The 21,229-nt window shown below is 47.9% G+C and overlaps 2 protein-coding genes across 2 annotated transcripts in view; both read left to right on the top strand.

Annotated features, from left to right (window-relative positions):
• Nucleotides 1–5,743: 5,743 nt before the first annotated feature.
• Nucleotides 5,744–7,581, top strand: LOC110334487 (lymphocyte antigen 6D-like). Its single transcript, XM_021216213.1, has 3 exons — nt 5,744–5,795; nt 6,657–6,755; nt 7,397–7,581. Exons 1-3 carry the CDS (start codon nt 5,744–5,746, stop codon nt 7,579–7,581), a joined length of 336 nt encoding a protein of 111 aa, XP_021071872.1.
• Nucleotides 7,582–20,471: 12,890 nt separating this feature from the next.
• LOC110334511 (cytochrome P450 11B2, mitochondrial) overlaps nt 20,472–21,229 on the top strand; it is a 6,657-nt gene continuing 5,899 nt past the window's right edge. The window contains exon 1 of the mRNA XM_021216252.2: nt 20,472–20,567. Within this exon, the coding sequence (XP_021071911.1) occupies nt 20,472–20,567 (96 nt within the window). The remainder of the gene's footprint in view (nt 20,568–21,229) is intronic.

The following is a 21,229-nucleotide window of genomic DNA, read 5'->3' as shown; positions in this document are numbered from 1 at the left end:
GAAGAAGTCATCATGGGGTAGGTAGGCCATGAGCACATGGCCACGAGGGCCAGCCAGTTGGAGTAGGAGCAGCCCAGGCGTGACAGGGCAAGTGATATCTCGTGATTATTGACAGAGAAGTAGATAAGATCGCATAGGGGGGTGATATCTGTCCAGCTCTAGTGCTTTAAGGCTTATTATTAGTATAAAGGCTTTCTGGTTTTTACTTGGTAGTTAAGTGATCAACGATGGGGTAGAAACCCCAAATAAATATTTGCTACAACAAAGCGCTCCTCACATACAAGGGTCTACAGTGAGGCAATTTCCCACAGAGGCTTAGATGCTTTGGAGGCAGAGGGTCAAGGCTACAGATTGCTAAAGTGCAGAGAGAGAGAGAGAGAGAGAGAGAGAGAGAGAGAGAGAGAGAGAGAACTCTAAAGCTTGCCTTCAGTATCCTATTCTTTAGGAATATGAGATAGGAATATAAAGGCATTCCTAGGGGCTGGGGGAGGTTGTCACTGATAGGCCTGCCTTGTAGGAAGCAAGCAGCCAAAGGAATTTGTGTTGGCATGAAAAGATACCATGTGGCAGCCAAAAGCCACAGGAAGAATAAAAGTCTCATTATGGGTAATCATGTGGGCAGTTAGGAAGTAACATTAACAATGGGGTGTGACTCCAGCTTTTCTGTACAATTCATGAGGCTGAGGCACCGGAAGGAAATTATTCTAAAGTTGCCACTACTATAACTTAATTGGTCATCTCACATTTTTTTTTTAACATATGGCAGAAATTAGTGAATTGAAACAATGGTTAGTGTATGGTTTGGAGTGGACAGGTGGATATAGTGTAATGCTGTGATACTGATAACTGGAATGGGCTGAGGATAGACCCCTCCTAAGGGAGAAGGGTTTTACATGCTGTTGATATTGAGTGCATTTGATGCTCAGAGTGTTTGATGTAACCACAAGGAATTGCTACACCATGTGCTTATATGAGCGTCACTATGAAAATCAGCTACACAGAAAGACAACAGTCATCAGGAGATGGGTTTTTAGAGAAGCACATAAAAAGATGGGTAAAAACGAGAAGGTTCTCAGAAAGCACATAGCAAAACAAAACATGAAAGTTCATTATGAATAGGTTCTGCTGTCAAACCCCCCAGTCAATGAAGGCCAGGCTGGGAGGGTGGCTCAGAGGACAATGTGCATGTCATGCACAATTGAGGAGCTGAGATCAGATCTCCTGAGCAGTTGGGTGGGTGTGGGAGTCCATCAGAAATCCCAGCACTGGGAAGACAGAGACAGGGGATTCCTGGAGCAAGCTGGCCAGACAAGTTGTATCAGTTGAGCTACAGTGAGCTGTATCAGTTGTATCAGGTGGGTCCAGTTGAGAGGCCCCACCTCAGTGAATCAGACAGAGACTGATTGAGGAAGATTATTGACATCAGCCCTGTGTCTCTGTGTGCACAGCAGCTCACATACATGTGCATACACATACACACATGCATACCATACATTTTGCAAAAAAAGATGGAAATTGGCAGAATTTGCTTTTAAAAATGACCCAACTATGCACTGTCTGTGAGACTCACCTTATCCATCTGTCTGTCTGTCTGTCTGTCTGTCTATCTGTCTGTCTGTCATCTGCATGTATGTCATCTATAACAGCAGTTCTCAACTTGTGGGTAGTGACCTCTTTGGCAAACCTCTATCTCCAAAAGTATTTACATTATAATTCACAACAGTAGCAAAATTACAGTTATGAAGTAACAACAGAATCAATGTTGGTGGTCACCACAACATGAGGAACTGTATCAAAGGGGAATAACTGGTCTAGCCTCTACCTATCATCTATCCATCTATCATCTATCAATCATCCATCATCTATCTGTCTATCTATTATCTATCTATTGTCTATTATCTATCATCTATGTATTATCTATTTATCATCTATTTATCTATTATCTATCATCTATCAATCATCTATCATCTATGTATCTGTCTGTCTATATGTATGTATTTCTGTCTCTCTACCTATCTATTATCTATTAACTGTGTATCTATCCTCTCTCTGTGTCTGTCTCTCTGTCATCTGTGTTGATGTCAAATGCTGGGCCTTGTGCATGCTAGACAAGTCTTTAATACTAAGCCACACCCCCTGGCCCAAAATTCTCTTCAGTTACAGAGACACAAACAGGTTAAAAGTGAATGGGCAGAAAAAGAAAGAATGTAGGAAATTATAGGCAGAAGGGAGCCAGATGGCTCCCTTGACACACAGAAGCAAATCAGAATTAACTCTGGGCAAAGAAGATATACATTAAAGGAGCTACTCAGCAAGACAATGTATCGATGTCAACACTCGAGTACCTAGTAACATACCATCAGAACAGACATGAACACACGAGATGCTTCATGAGAGGACAGAAGACAGTCCTGTTGACTAAAACAAGCCAGGCTGCAAAAAGATAAAAGCCATGCTGGGGATGTGGTTCAGTGTGAGTCCACACCTAGCATGCACAAGGCTGTGGCTTTGATAACAGTTCACAATGGTATCTTCCAATGATCCCAGCACTGGGGTCATAGAGACAGGAAGTTCAGACATTCAAGACCACCCTTGGCTACATAGTGAGTTCAAGGTTGGCATGGGCTGTCTGAAATCCTTGAGAGTCCCCAGGAGGAGTCTGGTCCATAGAGAAAGAAAGTGGGATGGTGGGTCCCAGGGTCTGGAAAAGGTGGTGGGGTTTCAGTGTTTAATGATGACAATTTCAGTCTGGAGAGCTGGAAAACGTTCTGTGGATGAACAGGTGGTGATGGTGGCTTCGCATTAATGTCCCTACTGCCACCCAACAGTTTAAAGTAACTACAAAGATAAGGTTGATTCATGTGTGTTTTACCACTATAATAAAGTTTTATTAAAAACAAACTTACTACACTGGGCATGGCAGTACATGCCTGTACTATCTGCTCTTTGGAGGTGGAGGGAGGAAGATCAATTGTTCAAGTCTAGCCTGGGCTACAAGAGACCAAAACAAAAACATTTCCAGAAAACAGACACACCTTGTCCTATAGGTGCCTCCTCTGGAAGACTGCATCAGGTCACAGTGACTCAGAGTCCCAGGGACTACGAGTGTAGTAGGGATGGGTTTGGATCTGACTTCGGAGTACAACTGTTAACTATTATGGTCTACACACACACACACACACACACACACACACACACACACACACACCGCTTGCTGCATATGAATTTGGGGGAAGTCCAAAACTGGCATGGAGCCTCCAGAAGTGGGGATGGAACCTGGAAGGCCTCTGTCATCCATTCTGTTGCAGAGCTTAACTCTCTGTGGGGAGCCCTTGCACCTTGGTCATCAGCTTCCCCGCAAGGCAGAATCCCAGACTGGGCCCACTTCTCAACTGGTCCACTTGGCCAAGTGGACGCCCGATGGTTTAGCCACTTGTGGCAGCTAAGACCACAAATCCAACAGCCTGAAATAAAACTGTGCAATTACTGCTTACACTTCTGAGGTCAAGGGGTGGTCCTTGGGTTAGCTCAACAGAGCCACACAGCCCTGTTTCTGGAGGGGAACTTCACTGCCCTGCTTCCAGCTTCTAGAAGCTTCTCTGGTGTATCCCCTTCTTGTGTCTGTCCTCAGCTTGTCTTCTGACCCTCCAGCTTCATACCTCCTTCCCTCCTTCCCTCCCTCCTTCCCTCCCTCTCGCTCTCTCTCTGTTCATGTGGTACTTACACATGTGTGTTCATGAACACGTGAGTGCATATATATGGAGACTAGAGGCCAAGGTCAGCTGTGTGTCCTGTAAACTGTAAACATTCTCTCTCTCTCTCTCTCTCTCTCTCTCTCTCTCTCTCTCTCTCTCTCTGTCTCTCTGTTTCTCTTTGAGACAGGCTCTCTCACTGGTCTGGAGGTCACTGAGTAGGCTAAACTGACCCCACAAGTCCCAGGGATCCATCTATCTCCACTCTCCTAATGCTGGGATTATAAGCACATACCACCACACCCAGCTTCTCACATGGGTTCTGAGGATCAAATTCAGGTGCTCATGCTTGCAAACATAAAGCTCTTCTGACTGAGCCTTCTCCCCGGCCCTCTGCCTCACTCCTGTGAAGTTTCCATAAGGACATTTAGGGCTCCCAGTGTCATCTTCCTATGCCTAAATCTTTCGTTTATTCCACTCTAGTAAACAACCTTAGGGTGAGACAGTGTACCCGTATGCCCTAGGCTTGGAATGTACAGAGCTCCCGGTGTTCTGCAGACATGATGACTTTCTACTGTTCTGGGTGGGTTGTCTAGAGGACCAAGACAACAAACAGGCCTTCTAGGCTGGCAGCTATGACTGGTCAAGGTGTTGCCCTGGATCCTTATCAGAAAACTTGTGCCTCATTGGGCTGTCCCCTGACTCCTCATTAGTTTAGAGAAGATAAACGTGACAGCAGAGTGGCAGAGGTCACACAGTGCAGACTGTTTTGTTTGGGAATTGCTATGAGGCCTGCCACTTCCCTGTGTGCTTGGATGCTGCCCCCAGTGCAGAAGACTGCTGTGCCTGTTGATGGCAGAGGTCTGGGTGGGATGTGACCCTGACACTGGGGTTTCCTGAGTCCTGACCAATGTGTCTGCCTATGACAGTCTAGGATGGGTACGGTCACTAGCCTGCCTAAATATTGCTTGGTCCTCAGGAGGGTGATAGCTGTCACTGTGCAGAGGGGAGCCAGATGAGAGCCTGTGGCACAGAAGGGTGCTTTCCTTGCCTTAGAGCCTCAAGTCTGCCATGGAAACATTGTTAGCAACAGGCAGACGCAGCATCCAGGGGGTGGGAAGCCCTAAACTTCATTGTGACTTGGCTGTTTCCCTTTTCTTTGTTATAATATGGAGACACAATGGATATCTAGAATGCTTTAAGTTGGGAAGAAAGACCAGTTTCTACACTTGGGATGCTTGAATATCTTTACAGAGCTGAGTCCTGTTCAATCAATGGTCAGCCAGTGGTCACTGACCCCCTTCCGACCCACTGTCTCCCACAATCCCGGTCTGCTGCTTCCAAACTCCCCAACTAACTGGTGTCCAGTATCCCCAATTTATTGGACCCCAATATCTTCATCTCACTAAAGCTCAGCATCCCAGCCCACTGTCCCCCCAGCATCCCCAACCCACGGTTCCCCATGGTGTCTCCGTTCTTTTCCGCTTATTGAATGAATATCATTATTGATTCCTTTTCTGTCTCCTCGAAAGCCATGGAGAGTGACCTCACTGGGCTTTGTAGGAGGAGCTGAGGGACCCAAAGGGGCCTCGACGACATGAGGGGAAAAACACCACCTATACACCAAGGAGTGGAGCTTTGAGAGGATGTCCCCTTATGGGCTCTCTGATCTGGGACTCCTTTGCTGGTGTTTCAACTGTGCCTGGAACATTTTTTTTTATTTTTTAAAAGGTGGGCAAGGAGCAGACAATGGTTCTGCAGTGAAGGGCTGGTTAGAACCAGCGCTGCGCAGCTGACTGGAGTCAGGGTTGGGGGCTTTGCAGGGAGCAGGGAAAAGGGAGGATGGGTATGGGAGAGGGTTTGGAGCGCTGGATAAAGAATTCTTGGAGGTATTTACCTCCCAACCACACGCCCAGAGATGACACATGTAGGTAGTCAGGGGTGAGAGACGGATCAAGGCCCCACCCACCAGAGCAAGAGGGATATAAAGGCAGGCTGGTCCAGTGCCGGCTGGACAGAGACACGAGCTCTGCTTGCTCTCATTGCCCAAGATGAGGACTCACCTGCTTTGGTTGTTGCCCCTGATTCTGCTGGGATCCTCTGGTGAGCAAGGACGTGGGTACCCCTGTCTAGCATTCTGTCCTTGGTTGGCATCCTGAGGTGTGGGTTGACCTGGCTGGGCCTGCCCCCAGATGATGTGGTCCTGCTGTCCGGAGGAGGTGTTGGCATAGGGAACTGGACTTGCTGGAGGCCCCACAGTATAGTCACAGAGTCATTTCATGGGTACCTCCACTCACCTTAAAATTCTTATATTACATTAACATTCTCTCTCCTCCTCCCCTCTCCCTCCCTCTCCCCTCTCCCTCCCTCTCCCCTCCCCTCCCCTCCCTCTCCCCTTCCCCTTCTTCTCCCCCTTCCCTCCTCTTTCCCCTCCCCTTCCCATTCCCCTCCCTCCCCCTTTCTCTGTGTGTGTATGTATGTGTACATGTAATCATGCCAAAGTCCAGTGGCATGTGGAAGTCAGAAGGCAGCCTGTTAGAACCAATTCTCTTCTACTGTGAAGTTTGGAGATTTGAACTCAGGTCTTCGATCTTGTCAGCAAGTGTCTCTATTCACTGGCCCTCCTACTCACCTTTTCCGTTAAGCCTAGCCGTCCTGCTAGACTTGCTGTCTCTTTTGCAAAGTCTTGTGGAATTAGCATCATTTGCCTGGTGACGTTCTGTGACCTATGACCAGCAAGCAACATGGACTGCTGGTTGCTCAGTCTTGGTTTTCTGTCCCAGAGTCAGGGCCCTATGTGCGCTGGCAGCTCAGTCTGGCTGCTGGGAGGGAGGCTGTCCACGTGGGTGGCTGGAGAACAGGATGGGCTGCTTGGTGGTCAGTGTTTCCTCAGAGCTGGGTCCCCGTGCTCTCTGGTGTGGTTATTGAGAGCCTCTGTCCCTGACCCCAGCTGTGTCTCTCCAGCCCAGGCGCTGCAGTGTCATGAATGCAGTGGTATAGGGAACTGCTACAGGGCTACGACTTGCTCCAGCAACAGCCTCTACTGCTTGACCAACTGGTATAGTGAGTATCTTAGTCCTAAGTAGGTGGGTCAGGGGACAGAACCTGCATCTGGTACCTGGGGATGCCAGCTAAGGCAAAGCTTGTTGGTAGAGTTGGGGAAGCCGGGCAGATATGGCCCTGAGAGTTTCCTGAAACTGTTCAGGAAAATGTTTTGAGTATCCAGTCCTCCCTGCAAAATGAAACCCAACACCTCTGGCTTAGAAAGAGTGGGTGGGATATTCCAAATGGGCTACTGTGTATAGAACAGGCACGTGAAGCATGCAATTCTAACTGTTGCCAAGAGCGCTAGCTACTCAGAAAGGAAAGGAAGAAGTAGGGGAATGGGTAACCATAGTCATATCCCTGAGCCCCGATCCTGGGTCCCACGTTGAGTCCAATTCTCATCATATTCTGACCCTCGATCCTGGTCACACTCTGAGCCTTGATCTTCATGACTCTGAGCCCTGACCCTGGTTACATACTAAGCCTTAATCCTGGCCACATCCTGAGCCCTGACCCTGGTTACCTCCTGAGTTTAACCCTACTGACATCTTGCTGTGTGACCCTTTGAACTGGAGGCTGCAGGTGACCTGGGTTTGCTGATGGGGCCATGAGTGGGTTTTACAGGACTCAGTAAATGACCCTCTTCCCTCTGTTTCCAGCACCGCCAGGCCAGCAAACAACCGTGACAAAAACATGTGCATTTACCTGCCCTGATATTAATCATGTCACAGCCAACTCCAAGTCCTTCTGCTGCAACACGGACCTCTGCAACAGTGCCAGGAGCCTCCACGTCAGCTGGGTACTGCTGGCCATTGGCCTCTGGTATATCTATCTCAATCAGTAGGTGCTGAGCTCCCACGGGGGCTTACAAGCTGCAGAGTTAGGAGTCGGAGTTTGGTGCCATCATGGGACTGGAATGTGTAGCCATGGGCGGGGCACTTCTTTAACTCCAATCAAAAGGATTCCAAGAGACAACTTCATGGATGTGGCTGATGGAGACCATGGCCCCTGTCCAGAGTGCTGCATTCAGAACTCTTATCTGCAAGCTGGTCATCTGCTGGCCTCCAAGAGCTGGTTTGAGGAAGCTGTTAAGGTCATGAACCTGTTACTAGGGGCTCAGGTGGGCCCCTCAGGAGGCCCAACGAGCTATTTTGGCCTTGCTTCTTTTTTTCACGCATCCCATGACTCCATCTAACTAACTCAGAGGAACTGAGCCTATTCATCACCACTTCAAAAGAATTGAGCTTCATTGCATCCTTACCTACTGACTGGTAGCCCAGTCATGAAGTGTGCTGCTTTAACCTGAATTCAAAGACACTTGGCAAATGGAAACCCTCTGGAGAGGCCTCCCTTCTGGCTGTGGGGGGAAGGGCAGATGCTGGGACAGATTAGCTTGAACAAGGTGTGGGTCAGACTGGTTTCAGCAAGACTGTTGCACACGATGCCAGCCATGTAGCCTACAGCCCCAGCATACCTCACTCCTGGGGTGGACCCTGAGGATTCTATCCCGAGACAACACCAATCTCCCCAGGACTTCAGTAACCCCTGTGAACTCCAGTCTATTCTGGAGCAAAGAGCATCCAGAACTGTGAGTGAAGCCTGAAGCATTTCCTCTCTTCTCCACTTGTGGTCCAGCTCCAGGACCCCATCGGTCAGCCCTAGTGATTGTACAGCCTCCATCAAAGAGAAGCTGTCCCTGTTCAGTGTGTGCCTGCCTCTCTCCTCATCTCTGAAAGCCTGGGCAACACCTTGCCCCAGTGAAGAGAATGGATCTGGGAACTAGATTCTAAGCTGGCAGCAGTTTTGATGGTTGACTCCATTGGCTGGCTTCTCGCTAACTCTCCAGAGCCAGGCCTGTTCAAAAGGCGCCTACATGGTGTTGTTCCCTCCTTCTTACACAAGGGTGTGTTGTGAGGCACCAGATCAGTACCCTGGGAACCAAGAAAGGGCCAAACTCAGGCGACCACCTGCTTGTCACCTCAGCGAGTGTCAAAGAGCAGTACTAGTTAATGAAGGCAGATAGGCTGCTCCTGGACACATGATTGGTCAGGAAGAGCAAGCTGGTGGACGAGCTCAGAACCTTACTTGGTGCAGGTCCCAAGGGCCCTAGAGAACAACAGCCTTCTGCTAGAGAATGGCACTTGGAACTGGAATTTGGTAGGCTGGAGTTTCTTGAGACCAGAAGACCCCAAGAGAGGGACAGTCACCAGATGAGAGCAGGGCACGCAAGACAGTGTGTGGAACTGTGTGAGGGGCATTGTGGCTATTGAAATGGAGATTTCTGGGGGTGCCCTGTCTGGCTTCTAAATTCCCCAGGTCAGTGGACTGCTTGAGCAGAGATCTCATTAGATCTCACTGGCTTTCTTGATAGTGTGCAAGTGCTGGGGACTCTCTGCTGCTGCTGTTCCCACACCCAGCGCTGACACCACAGAGGTCTGGAGACTGCCTGGGACAGGGGCTGGTGTTCCACAGGCTCCAGAGGGCCCCCCCAAAATTATTTTATTACAGTGTCCATCCTTTCAGCATTCACTCCAGAATGGTTTTCCATGCTGTAGGTCCCCATCCCTCAGACCCAACCTGGAAGGGGGGTTACCCTCTGCTGCCACTCAGGCCTGTGTCCTCAGGCACGGGCTCTATTTTTTCTGGGCTTTCCACTTGCTTATCAGTAAAACTAGAACACAAGGCTTTGTGTCAAAAGGGTAGAAACAACAGACTAAGGCCCAAGATGTGGTTCAGATGGTAGAGCACTTGCTTTGCATTGTATGACTCCCTGGATTCCACTGGCAGGGTCAAGGGAACATTATGGCTCTGTCTGTAAGCCCAGCACTTGGGACGTAGAGGCAGGAGGGTCAGAAAATCAAGGACGTCTTTGGCTTGATAGCAAGTTTGAAGCCACGGGAGACCAACATGGGAGATAAGAGATCGTCTCTAAATAAACAAACAAATAAACTATGCTATAGCCTCATTTTGTCTAATTTATAAAACTGTGTAATAATCTGGGTTTTTTGTTTGTTTGTTTGTTATAACAGTGTATTTTCCCAACTACTGATAAGATCTTTGCAGCATCACTTTGCAGATTAAGGGAAGCCATGAGAACCAGAGCAGTTGAACTGCAGGCTCAGGCTCACTGACCACCCTGGGTGTGCATGGTGTGCACGGGTGCCTTGGAAGGTTAACACGGGGATGCTGCTTAGACACTGCAGCCCAAAGGTATCTTTCAGTGCAGATGTCGATTCCTGGTTGTCCAAGGAGAGGAGCTCGTTTGAGCTGCTGCTGCCATCCAAGCTAGCTGCCACCAGTCACTGCCTGACTTCTGTCCAGTGTCCCTCTCTTATCAACCAGTATCTGTGTGAGTCAGCAAAATTGATTTCTCAGTTCTCCTGAACTTCCTGTTCCTTATCTTATCTGTGATAATTTTTCTCTTCTTTTTAAGAGCAACTTCAGAGAGTTCTTAGGATGAAGGTCTTCTGATTGCCAAACTGATGTCGTCATTTGCTGTTTGAAATGTCTCATCCCATCCTCTTGCACGGACACAGAGCTGAACTTACATGGGTCAGGTTAATGGCCGTGTCCCCTTTGTACATTTCTTGTATTATGCCATCGTCTGTTGACCTTTAATGGTGCTGCTAAGGCATAATTTAAGTCATTTAAGTCTAAAAGCTGAAAAAGCTGTAAAAGCTGTTGTCCTGTGGACTCTTAATAGATTTTTTTTTTCATTATTGGTCTTCTGTGCAGAAACTATGAGGATGCTAGCTTTTATACACAATTGCTCCTGGATTTGGGCAAAGTCGCTTAATCCAAGACCCAAGTTATATTGACACGTTGGCTTGCTCAGGTCAGTTACTGAATCTCTCAAACTGAAGTGAAGAATAGAATGGGGCGTGGGTATGTTCACACTGTCACAACATCAAGACATTGTAGACCCAAATGTTCTGAGTCAGGGACATCCAGGCATTGTGTCTGTTGTGTATTTGAAATAAGATAGGCAGGGCAGCCACACACACACCCCTACGTCACCTCCTTTACTGCACCGTGAGCAATAGTTCCTCTGAGTGTTTCCACAGTCACCCTTCCTGATGTCTGACCTACAGGACGGGTGGCACTGCACCTCCACGAGTCCTGCTCTTGCCACAAGCAATTGTATCGTGTCTACATTTGACGTTACTAAAATAACTAGGCTCAGTATGTGAGCATAACTTCCTGTAGCTTAGGTTGACAGTAGATAGTCACCCTGAAAGGTGACACATGACACTGGAATGTGGTGTGTTATCTCTATTCCTGGGGGATGGGAGAACATAGGCTGGCCACAGGGAGAGAGAGAGAGAGAGAGAGAGAGAGAGAGAGAGAGAGAGAGAGAGAGAGAGAGAGAGGAAACTTTATGAGCGGCTCCTGTGCAATTCTGTCCCAAGCTCCAAACGTGGACTCCTGAGCTGAAGTTACAACTTCAACTCTCAGTCACCCCTCTCTTACATGTGCTGCAACTGTCTTGAGGCCTCTGTGCCCCCCCCTCCCGGCCCCCATCCTCCCTTCCTGGAGTCCAGCTTCAATGCCTCAGGTAATACATTAAGAGTAAATGAGGAAATGCATATCTCTGGAATCTCAACTAAACCTCTGGGGTTTTTTTTGTTTGTTTGGTTGGTTTTTTTTTTTTTTTTTTGGCCTCTGGTCCTCAAGCCAAACTGTCTGAGACCAGCCCCTCAGAGTGTCATTAACAGGGACAGGGCGGCCCATAGGGGAAGGACCGGTCCCTTACGTCTGTATTTTTTGAGAGTTAGATTTGCTCCCAAGTTGGCAGAAGGAAGACGGATTTTTATTCTGAGATCTCTGTTTGAAAAAAAAAAAAGGTTGATTTTATTGGATGGCTCTATGGAAGAATTCTCAATACCTGGGGCAAGCGTTAACAGAACACTTTCATCATTGAATTGCTCCTCTGGATTGTTCTTGTCAGTGTCCTGAATGGAGTGTCACATTTTCAGTCTGGCCCGGGAAAAAAACCAAGGCAGCCAGGATAAGGATGTCTGCTGTTAACCGGAGAGTCCCTAACACGTCCTTCCTTACGTCTCAGAAAGCAGAGCATTCTGTCCAGAGAGATAGGAAAATGCCTTACACAGGCTTAAGGCTTATTTATTTCACTATTTAGGTTTTTTGTTTGTTTGTTTGTTTGTTTGTTTTTTTAAGACAGGGACGCAATTGACCTGGAATTTATGACAAAGCTCAGGATGGCCTGAAGCTTGCAGGAATCTGTCTGTCTTAGCCTTCTGAGTGCTGACATTCTAGTCATGAGCCACCCTGTGGTGGTTTGAATAGGTATGGTCCCTCATAGACCCATGTGTTTGAATGCTTGACCCACAGGGATCTGCACTATCAGTAGGTGTGGCCTCATTGGAGTATGTGTTGCCTTGTTGGAGGAAGTGTATCACTGTGGAGATAGGCCTTGAAGTCTTCTAAATGCACAAGTTATGCCCAGTACGGCACAGTCTCCTGCTGCCTATGGATCAAGATGTAGAACTCTTGGCTCCTCCAGCACCATGTCTGCCTGCACGCTGCCATGCTGACAATGGACCGAACCTCTGAAACTGTAAGCCAGCTCCAATTGAATGTTTTCCTTTATAAGAGCTGCTTTGGTCATGGTGTCTTTTCACAGCAATAAGACTCTAAGATCCTTCTCTCCCCCAAGTCAAGTAGTTCACATGCAGTATGGCCCTGGCAGAAGCACTCTTTGGAGAAGTGGAAGAAACAAATAGAGATGCTGAAGAGGAGGAAAAGTTCCCATCCACATGACCTGGGTACCAGACGCTGGAATCTGGAGAATTGGGGCTACAGAGCCAAGTGTTTGATGGAACCTCTGGGCACCCACAGTTCCCTCTAATGACCCAGATCTCCAGTCTCCTTGTGGGTGAGCTGTGAAGGGCCGTGGAATGTGACTCAGAAACCCTCCAGGACTAGGTGGGGATTGTGCAAGAAGCTAGAGTTGGGGAGAACAGACATTCTGAGACAGGAGGGACTGCTCTGCCACCCCAAGGACTTACAAAGAATCCAGGCTGCATGGATCTGCCAAGATGACCTGGAATCTCATATTGGCTGAGGCCCACAGAAGACATGCCATATATTGCAGCCTACAGGAGATCCATGACAGCTCTCCTACACCCCTCTCCTCAACCATCCCTCAGGAAAGGATGGGGAGTGGGGAGCTGATAAGACTAACTTGAGTCAAGAGACCAGCAGGATCATGGTTGTTCCTGGCTAACACAACCACCCCGGCCCTGCTGGGCTCTAGCACTGTGCCTGGGATTCTCTCATTCATACCTCAATCCCCACCCCCGCTCCCGCCCTTGCCTCCCCTGCAGCTCCTTCCTGGTTATGCACTCTTAGAATGGAGACATTTCCTGTCCTCTCTGCCCATGGGTCTTTTCCATCCCAACTCCTTGGCAGCTCCATTTTTCTCCCCTCACGTTTGGGTGGAGTTCACCTCCCCTGCACTCTCCTTTTTAGCCTCAGGGCTCCCTGGGGCAAGATACATAGGCAAGAGTCCTACATGCTGTAAGGGATTTCATCAGGACCTCTGTCGGGGTGTCCTGAGCCCCTGTGCCACTTGGGAAGTATCTCAACTTGAGTCCAGACAGTCCTCAGGGATGCAGATGTGTGAGCCAAATCTCAAAGGGAATCCATTCTGATGGGGCCATAGTGGCCCACAGGAAGTGCAGCTCCTGAGCGCCTCCAGGCGGAGATCTGGGGTAGTGTGTCTTCGGAGCCTGCCTTGGAATTCCAGGGCTCAGGTCTATATGGAGCCTTGGGAACCTGGCAGCCCTGGTGGTGGAGCGAGTAAGCAGCACTCCTCCATGGTGGTTTCCGGTTCACTTCCTGCCCTGACTTCTTCAACAATGGATTGTGAGCTGGAAGAATAAGAGGAAATAAATCTTTTCTTCCCCTACGTTGTTTTCAGTCAGAGTGTTTTATCACAGCGACATAAACATAACTAGAAAGCACGCCTTAAAACACAGATAAATAAATAAAGCCAAAGGTTACAAAGGAGGAGGAGCTTTTCTGGTAATAAAAGCTGTCAGGACAAACTGTCCAGAGCCATGGATCAGGGGAGCCATAACAGAGGTAAAACAAAACCAGGACGAAGCCCATTCAGTAGTTTTAGTGAGCTCCCTAAACACACACACACACACACACACACACACACACACGTGCATATACAATACACATACATATACATATATTAAAAGAGCTTATAATAGGAGCACAATACCCTAACTAGACACCACATGCTACCAAATAAAAGCCTCAGTACCAGAAATAGGCTACCACTTTTTGAGTTTTTGACCAGTGGAGCCCCAGAGACTCCCCAAACATTACAGACTATCACCAATGCTATTTTTTCCATCCAGAACTTCGCAGTAAGTTCCAGCAGCAGCAGTGGTGGCAACAGAGACATCAACTGTGGGTCAGGAGAGAGGCCGAGCAAGCAAAAGGGGAGAAAAATAAAGGTTCTTCCAAAATACTTTCTATCTGAATGTGGGTTAGTTCCTGGTATCCACGCTGCAGCTCTCAGCCATCCACAGCTCTGATTCCAAGGGAGCTTATACCCCGACCTCCAAAGACTCTAGGCATACATGTGGTATACACACACACACACACACACACACACACACACACACACACACACACATCAGGCAAAACACTCATACATATAAAATAAATAAATATTTTTCAAGAGGAGATGGGAAACAGCGCTAATTTCAAAGATGTGAGGCGAAAGACTACTGACTCACATCATCATGGCTAAAATAATTAAAGCAAGCAATTAATTAAAGCAGGCTTTTTAATCTGTGTACATGGGCTGCCTCCCCCCAAAGGCGGGGTTTAAGGGCTCAGCGTTAGATGTGAGGAAGACAAGGTTTTAATAGCTCAGGGGTAGAGGGTTTCCAAAGGAGGGATTTGGAGGGCCAAACAGGTGGGATTGCAGGAGCAGAACACGAGCAGAACAAATGGGTTCCTCCTGGAGCAAGGTGGACATAACAAGGTAGCCATAACAACAGGTAGGCGTGAGTGCTCAGATAACCTTTTGAAACAAGGGTAAGGCTGCAAGATGGCCGTCCATGCCTTTTTGAAGCAAAGGCAGGATTGCCATTCCTGGAACAGACAGCGTCCAACCAAATCATTTGTAGTTAAGGTTACAGGTGCAACGGAGCCCGACCCTTGTGAAACAGAGGTTTAATCATAAACTGGAATGAGCCTAGTTTGTCTTTATTAGAAGATGGCTTTGAAGCCTGAAATGGAGGCAGGTTGGCTCTTCAGAGGCTCACCTTGTCATAGCACTTGTCATTCAAGCCTGATGACCTGAGCTCAATCTCTGGATCTCAGTGACACGAGAGAACTGACTCCTGAAAGTTGACCTTCAGTCTCTACACATGTACTGTGTCATAAGAGCATACATAGACATTCAATTAAATAAATAAATAAATAAATAAATAATAAATTTGAAGTTTATTTTTCTAATCAGTCTTAGCTAAAATGGAAACAACTCAAGTTTACCCCTGGACTCATTTGGGAAACATAGGTAAAAAGGAGGCTTTAAAAGGAAATTTATTTATTTTTAATTAAGTGTATGGTGTCTGTCTTCGTTAGGGCTTTATTGCTGTGAAGAGGCACCATGACCAAGGCATCTCTTATAAGAGAAAACATTTAATTGGGCCTGGCTTCCAGGTTCAGAGGTTTAGTCCATTATCATCATGGTGGGAAGCATGGCAGCGTGCAGGCTGACTGGGTGCTGGAGGAGCTGAGAGGTGTACATCTTGACTGGGAGATAACCAGGAGGAGACAGAATATGTTTCACATTGAGTGTAGCTTGAATATTTAAGACCTCAAAGTCCCACCTCCTCAGTGTTACACTTCCTCTAACAAGGCCACACCTCCTCGAATAAGGTCACACTTTCTAATAGTGCCACTCTCTATGGCCCAAGTGTATTCAAACCACCACAGTGTCTGTCTCTGTGTGTGTGTGTGTGTCTGTGTGTATGTGTGTGTGCCTGTGCCTCTGTCTCTTTCTGTGTGTGTTTCTGTATCTGTGTCTGTGTGTATGTGTCTGAGTCTGTGTGTCTTTGTGTGTATGTCTGCATTTGTGTGAGTGTGTCTCTGTGTGTCTATGTCTATTGTATGTCAGTGTGTGAGTGTGTGTCTGTTAGAGCCTCTCTCTCTCTCTCTCTCTCTCTCTCTCTCTCTCTCTCTCTCTCTCTGAGCCTTTGTCTGTGTCTGCATGTATGTATCTGTGTGTGGGTTGGATATGTGACTATAGATGCCTGAATTTGTCAGAAGAGGAAGTTGGATCCCTCAAGTTGAAGTCGCAGGCAGTTTCAAGCTGCCTGATATAGGTTCTGGGAGCTGAACTTGAGTTCTTTTCGAGAACAGAACTTTCTTGTTTGTTTGTTTGTTTGTTTCTGAGACAGGGTTTCGCTGTACAGAAAACAGCACATTTTTAATTGCTGAGCCATTTCTTTCACTCCTAATAAAAGAGTTTAAAGCAGAGTTAGTATGGAGCAGCTTTATCGAACATTTTATGCATCTAATTAGAATGCAAATTTTATGCACACCTGCAACCAGAGACCCGTTCCACGCAGATCAGGGACCCAAGTAAAGTCCGTCAGCGGCGCTCTCCCGCTTCCTGGATGCTGTGAGATGAGAGGTCTCCTCTCATGCGCATTCTAAACACAACATACTCACCACTGTCCAAAATCAATGGAGCCAACTGACCATGGATTGAAACCAAGCAAACCCCTTCTCTTTGTTAAGTTCTTTGGCATTCTGCCATAGTATCAGAACCCTTGACTAATACTATCCTTCATGACAGGACTACAAGGGGCGTGAAAACCTTAATGTTCACCTGTTGGGGTCTCCCACCTCCACTAACCACTCCCCCTCCATAGGCGCACAGGCATACCAGAGTGCTACCCAGATCTCCCAGAATGCAGTGCCCTCGGACTTCCCACCATCGCTAGGACTGCCCCACCATCGCTCGGACCACCGCGGCAACTTCAAAGGACTCAAGGGTATGCTGGGAACCCTTCCTAACCCTTCCTTGTACTTAAGCAAGTCCAATCAATAAAAAAATTGAGCCTTGATCAGAATTCTTGCCAAGGCCTCCATATTTCTTTTCGCAGCCCTTTTCCCTTTTAGGAGTTCCTGCTCTTCAGTGCGAATCCAGACCGGAGTGTTTCTGCAGGCAGAAACACTCATTCACCCTTGTCTTATTTTGTCAGAAATATAATACGTTAAAGAACAAAACCAGCTGGGTGGTGGTAGCACACACCTTCAATTCTAGCACTCAGAAGACAGAGGCAGGAAGAGCTCTGAGTTCGAGGCCAGCCTGGTCTGCTTCTTAAGTTCCAGGACAGCCAGGGCTACACAGAGAAACCCCATCTCAAAAACTAAAATCCAACCCACCAATCAACCAACTGTGTGTCCCTCATAAAATAATTAATGTTTTAAAAGACAAAACAAAACTCCCTACACCTAAGTATATAGTATTTAAACTGCACCAAACATCAAGAAAATAACAATAATAAATCAAAGTAACAAAAATCTGGACTGTGCAGGAGCAAAAACCAACATCATGTCCGGTTTTTTAGAAAGTCACCAGAAAGAAGCATTTAAAAAATTGAGAGGAAAACCCCTGTGACAAAGAGTTCGGTATTCCACATAATCATGTTTCAGAGGGGAGGGGGAGGGGCAGAGGCAGGGGTGAAGGTTCTGTTGGTGAACTGCTTGCCACACAAAGGATGAAGATCAAGTTTGATGCACAGTGCCCATGTAAAGCCAGGTGTGGCACACATCTGTAATCCCAGCCCTGGAAAGGCAGACAGGAGGACCCCTGGGGTTTACTGCCCAGCCAAGCTAGTTAAGTCTGTGAGTTTCAGGTTCAGCGAGGGACTGTCTCTGAAAAACATGTGGAAAGTGACTGAAGAAGACACCCACTGTTAACCACAGGCCCAGAACCGAGTTCTCCATGCTAATGAGGTACCTAGAGGCCCTGAGGGTTTCGCCAATAAGCTTTCCAGACATTCTTCCCTGCAAAAGGTATTTCATCTCGAGTCCATCCTGAGAGGTACGGTCCTCAGTAAACAGTTTGGAACCAAGGACTATCTCTCATCATCGAGAACCACCATGGGGAATATGGAGGGGGCCCTTGATTACCAAGCTGCAGCCTAAGCCTCTGGGCTCCCAACCATAACCACTGCCAAACCTAGGACCCTTCACCAATGAGCAAAGCAGGAGCGCCCGTTCCCCACCTCCCCACCCTGGGCTAGCTGCAGTCCTCAGCCTGTGGACCTCGACTCTGGGAGCACCGGGTCCTGGCCTCGTCGAGTAAAGACTTCAAGCACCAAGAGACTTCATTCATTTTTGGATGAGAACCCAGATGCAGCCACTCTGGAAGACTCGCTCAAGATAGGCTACAGCCTGCAAGCGCATGCCATGGTGTTTATTCAAATGAATTGCAAGTCGGTCAGATTCATGAAAGAGGTTGCTGGTAGACGTATCCCTGGATCTCAAACTTGGGAGACGTCAAGGTGTTCTTTTGTTGGTAGACAGAGAAACCCTGGCTTAGGCAGAACCTGGGGTGTTCGTCCGTTCTAAAAGGAAATGATGGGTCCACCAAAGGAAACCCAAATGACTACGAGAAAGAAGTCAATGTGAAAGTCGACAGGTAATATGGCTGAACACTATGAGAGAAGAAGACAGGGAGAGAGGCCCGGGATGGTCTGCTTGGTGACACGCATGCCTTGCAAGCAGGAACATCTGAATTCAATCCCCAGAGCCTGCATTTTTAAAAAGCCCAGCATCAGGCTGGAGCAATGGCTCTATGGCTAAGAGCCCTTACTGCTCTTCTAGAGCACACAAGTTCAGTTCCCAGCATGCACATCAGGGAGCTGCCCTCCCCCCCCCTCCTCACTCCTCCACCGTCCCACCCTAACCCCCCACCCTTCTAGCCCCATTCATGACATGAGCTCCAGGAGTAACCTGACACCTCTACCCTCTGCCAGCACAGGCATTCACATGCACACACACACACACACACACACACACACACACACACACATATATATATACACATAGTTAAACACAACAAACTAAGCCTTGTTTTCAAAAAGCCCAGCATGGGGCATGCACTTTAATTCCAATGCTGAGGAGGTAGAGACAGGTGGGTCTTTGGGGCTCACTGGCTAGCTAGCCCCTCTGTCTTGGCAAATTTCAGGCCAGTGAGAGATTCCTGTTCAAAAAGAGAAAGAAAAAGGTAGGTGGTATGTGTAGAATGAGAACCAAAATTGTCTCTTGGCCTTTACATTCACACACACACACACACACACACACACACACACACACCATGCATATAGACATGCACACACACACACACTCACAAACACATGCACACACTTGCATGCACACACCACACATGCATACACTTGCACACACACACTTGCATGCACACACCACACATGCATACACTTGCACACACACACACTCCCACACACCCTTCCCCCAACACATAGACACCCATACACACACAGACACAGACACATGCACACACACACAGAGGCACACATACACACATATACCCTCACAGCACAATGCCATAGACATGCACACATGAACAAATACATGCACACACACTCACGAACAAGTGTAAAGGGAAAAAAAGTGGGTGAGGAGAAAGGTCGTCTGGTCGCCAGAGATGTGTGATGGGGCATGAACAGGCAGAGGCAGACATCGAAGGAGATGAAGTCATCCTGTGTGAGACTCCCATGGTGTCTCTATGGGTGTCAACCCCACAGCATGTTGAGTGCCAAACCCCGGTGGAAGTTGAGGTCATGGAGTGATGGAAATATGTCAGGCTGGGTTTGTTGACTATAAAGAGCAGCGCCACTGGGCTGACAGAGCAGGAGTTTACGCCTAGGGGAGGTCCGTTCGTGGGAATTCTCGGTACTTTCTGATTCCCCCCCCCCTTTTTTTTCAATAAACCCAAATAGTTCTTAAGGAAAGGTCTACAAGGCCCTTCTCTCACCATAGTCCCCCATCATGCCAAACAGATCACCAGCTTCGTTGCAGGCAATGCTCTAAAGATCTACACCCTGACATGAATGTTCCCAATACTCTGTGTACGCTGACCTGCTAACACTTTGTTTAACTAGGGAGAGAATGAACGGACATATTCCGAGTCCTGACGTTCTCCAGGTAGAACCAGGGGCTGTGTGGTCATGAGTCCTGAGAGTTCTCTCTAGGTGTGGAAGGTGAGGAGTCTAGGCAAAGTCTATCTCCTCCTCATAAAGTCCCACTGCCAAGTCAAGGTAGGAGCGTACCAAAGTTCACCCCTAGGGAACTAATGAGTTTATTAGACTTACAGAGCGATGGGAGAGGGCTTTGGGGGCAGGAGCATAAATGACCTTAAAGAAGCTACCTTGGGAGGTCTGCACCCAGCTGGGATGCTGGCCTCCCCCATGGCTGTGAAGATGGAAACCCTCTCCTAACTCTTCCTCTCATATGGACTCTGGCCTCTCTCAGAGACCCTGAGGCCATGTTCAATTAGGGGACAGGGACATGCAGTGGGTTCGGAGGGGTGATGGGATACTCAGGCAAGTGTCACTCTGTGAGGGAACGTCAACAATCAACAGACTCAGATGTGATGATCTTCTGTGACCAGGTCCGGCGGAACTCCTGAAGATGGTGAGGTTCAGGATGGAGGAGAGTCCTGTGCAGCCCCACGGTACCAAGAAAGCAGACACGCTGCGAGCTATCTCTGACAAGTCTGAGGAGGGGAGATGGAAGCTGACGGTGAGACTTGTCCAACCCGACCACGGATGATGGAGAGGACCGTCCTGGCCCATGAGCAGGCTTGCTCTCAGGATCTCATGTGCCACTGGGACATCACCACCAGGATGCCACAAGTATTATTCTGGTTTCATGTGTGGCAACAATGAACGTTTCGTTCCTTTTTACAGAAACTGAATTCAAACGTGTTGGGGGGGGGGAATACAATGCTTTTATAAACGTTCTAGTCCTTAGATTTATTTTCACTAAAGCCACAAAAAAAAAAAACAAACAAACCCAAGTCTATTAAAAGAAACCAAGGTCTTCTATGATATCTTCAAAAGAGAAAGGATCCATCCATCTTCCTTTTTCCATCTATAGGGAGAAGAGAGTGGTCTCTACCCCCTTCTACCTCAGGCATCCTGGTCTCCCATGTGGACACTAGGCCTTCTCTCCGTTTCTACCCACCAGCAGGCTTTGCAGGTATTAAGGAGCTGGTCATACACTTTTACTGACAGTTGAGCCCCAGTCATGACCAGAGCCCAAATGTCTCAGACAAGTCCAGGGACAGTTTCTTCCATGACGTGATTATTCGAACAGTGCAGGATATTTAGGCAGGATAAAAGGCTGTGAACTGAAGACAGGAGGATGGCAATGGCTCTCAGGGTGACAGCAGATGTGTGGCT

Source organism: Mus pahari, chromosome 17 (assembly GCF_900095145.1).
Source record: "Mus pahari chromosome 17, PAHARI_EIJ_v1.1, whole genome shotgun sequence".
In the NCBI taxonomy this organism is placed as follows: domain Eukaryota; kingdom Metazoa; phylum Chordata; class Mammalia; order Rodentia; family Muridae; genus Mus; species Mus pahari.
This window is presented reverse-complemented; position numbering and strand designations above follow the sequence as displayed.